At 48.2% G+C, this 1,595-nt stretch overlaps 1 protein-coding gene across 1 annotated transcript in view; it reads right to left on the bottom strand.

Annotated features, from left to right (window-relative positions):
* LOC101857477 (neurogenic locus notch homolog protein 2) overlaps positions 1-1,595 on the bottom strand; it is a gene marked incomplete in the record, with an annotated part of 26,569 nt that overhangs the window by 20,646 nt on the left and 4,328 nt on the right. Inside the window, 2 exon segments of the mRNA XM_035968927.1 lie at positions 254-321; positions 847-1,520. Coding sequence (XP_035824820.1) covers positions 254-321; positions 847-1,520 — 742 coding nt within the window.

Here is a 1,595-nt window from a genome sequence, read left to right as displayed (position 1 = left end):
TATCTATCTATCTATCTATCTATTTATCTATCTATCTATCTGTCTATCTATATATCTATTTATCTATCTATCTATCTGTCCATCTATCTATCTATCTATCTGAACGCTGGAATAAACACTCATCATAAAGCAAGAGACATTACACCAACAACGAAAGGATCCACAGGTTAACAAAGTAGGTCTGTAAGACTCACCTGAATCCAGGGGCCCGGTTCACACACTGACCTCCGTTCTGGCACTGGCCTGGACTGACTGTACATTCGTTGACGTCATCTTGGCACTGGTCACCCGCCCAGCCGGCTAAACATTCGCAGGAGAATCCTGGAGTAACAGTATACAGAAACATCAAAATTATAAAATCAATTTCTTTCGTAGAATACTTACAAATTTGTTTACATAGTCGAAATAAAATATATTATGATTTGCTGGCCACTGTGACTGCTGCTCTCTAACTGGGTCTGTCAGGAGCCACCAGTCCACATACATGTACATAACAGGCATTACTCCAACCTACCGGCGTCTGTGGTGAAGCGGTTAGGCGGTTCGCTGTTGCACGAAGGAAACCCAAGCTTGAATCCAGAGTGAGGTGAATTTTTATTGAGTATCTTTGTCTTTCTGCTGGGATATTAATTGCATCCCTTTAAGCCCGGGTTGACGCTGACAGACAAGGTCAGAGGCCGGCCTCCTAAACTGTCTAAATTGTGTTGACTGGTGTGTAAAAATACCTATATTTAAAAAAGAAAAATATGCAGCCGACAATGATCTACCAAACAACCCGTCTTAGAGGTCGTTTATTTTCTTCTCAACAATTTTGGAGGTAGTCTTAGACAGTTTTGATAGCATTACCTCCGCCCTGTCGGGACAAGCAGTTCCCGCCATTCTTGCAGGGCGCAGACATGCAGGAGACAACGTCCAGCTCACACAGGGTCCCCGTGAAGCCGGCCGGACACTCGCAGACGTAGCGGGGCTCTTGAGTGCTTAGCTGGACACTCACACCACCAGCCTCTCCTGCTGCCGCATTCATCCCGCTCCCTCCTGCGGCGTTCGTGTTTGTTGAAGATGTCCCTGGAGATGTGTTATCGTTACTGTTCTGAGGAAGATTATTTGTATTTTGGGACAGACTTGACCCTCCTCCTCCTCCTCCTGTTCCTCCTCCTTCATTTTGCTGCGGCTTTGCAAACATTCCCTCTACACAGGTGCCTCCATTCTGACACGGGTTAGACAAGCAATCGTACACATCGGCCTCACATCGAGAACCGAGATAGCCATCCGCACATCGGCACCCATAACCGGACTGCTTCGAGGCGTCCAGAAAGCACTGTCCACCGAAGAGACAAGGGTTAGGTAGGCAGGGATCGAGACTCTGCTCGCAGCGCTGACCCGTGAAGGGCGTGGTGCATGTGCACACGTGGGAGGAACCGGAAGGTGCGCAGACGCCTGTGTTGAGACACGGAAACAGACGACAGTCGAAGACGGTTGCGTCACAGGTAGGACCGGCTTTGCCAGCAGGGCACTCGCATCTGTGAAAGGAACGGAAAATGTATTGATGTTTGTCTATTCACGTGTGTGTGTGTGTGTGTGTGTGTGTGTGTGTG

Source organism: Aplysia californica, unplaced genomic scaffold, assembly GCF_000002075.1.
Source record: "Aplysia californica isolate F4 #8 unplaced genomic scaffold, AplCal3.0 scaffold00097, whole genome shotgun sequence".
Taxonomy (NCBI): Eukaryota; Metazoa; Mollusca; class Gastropoda; order Aplysiida; family Aplysiidae; genus Aplysia; species Aplysia californica.
This window is presented reverse-complemented; position numbering and strand designations above follow the sequence as displayed.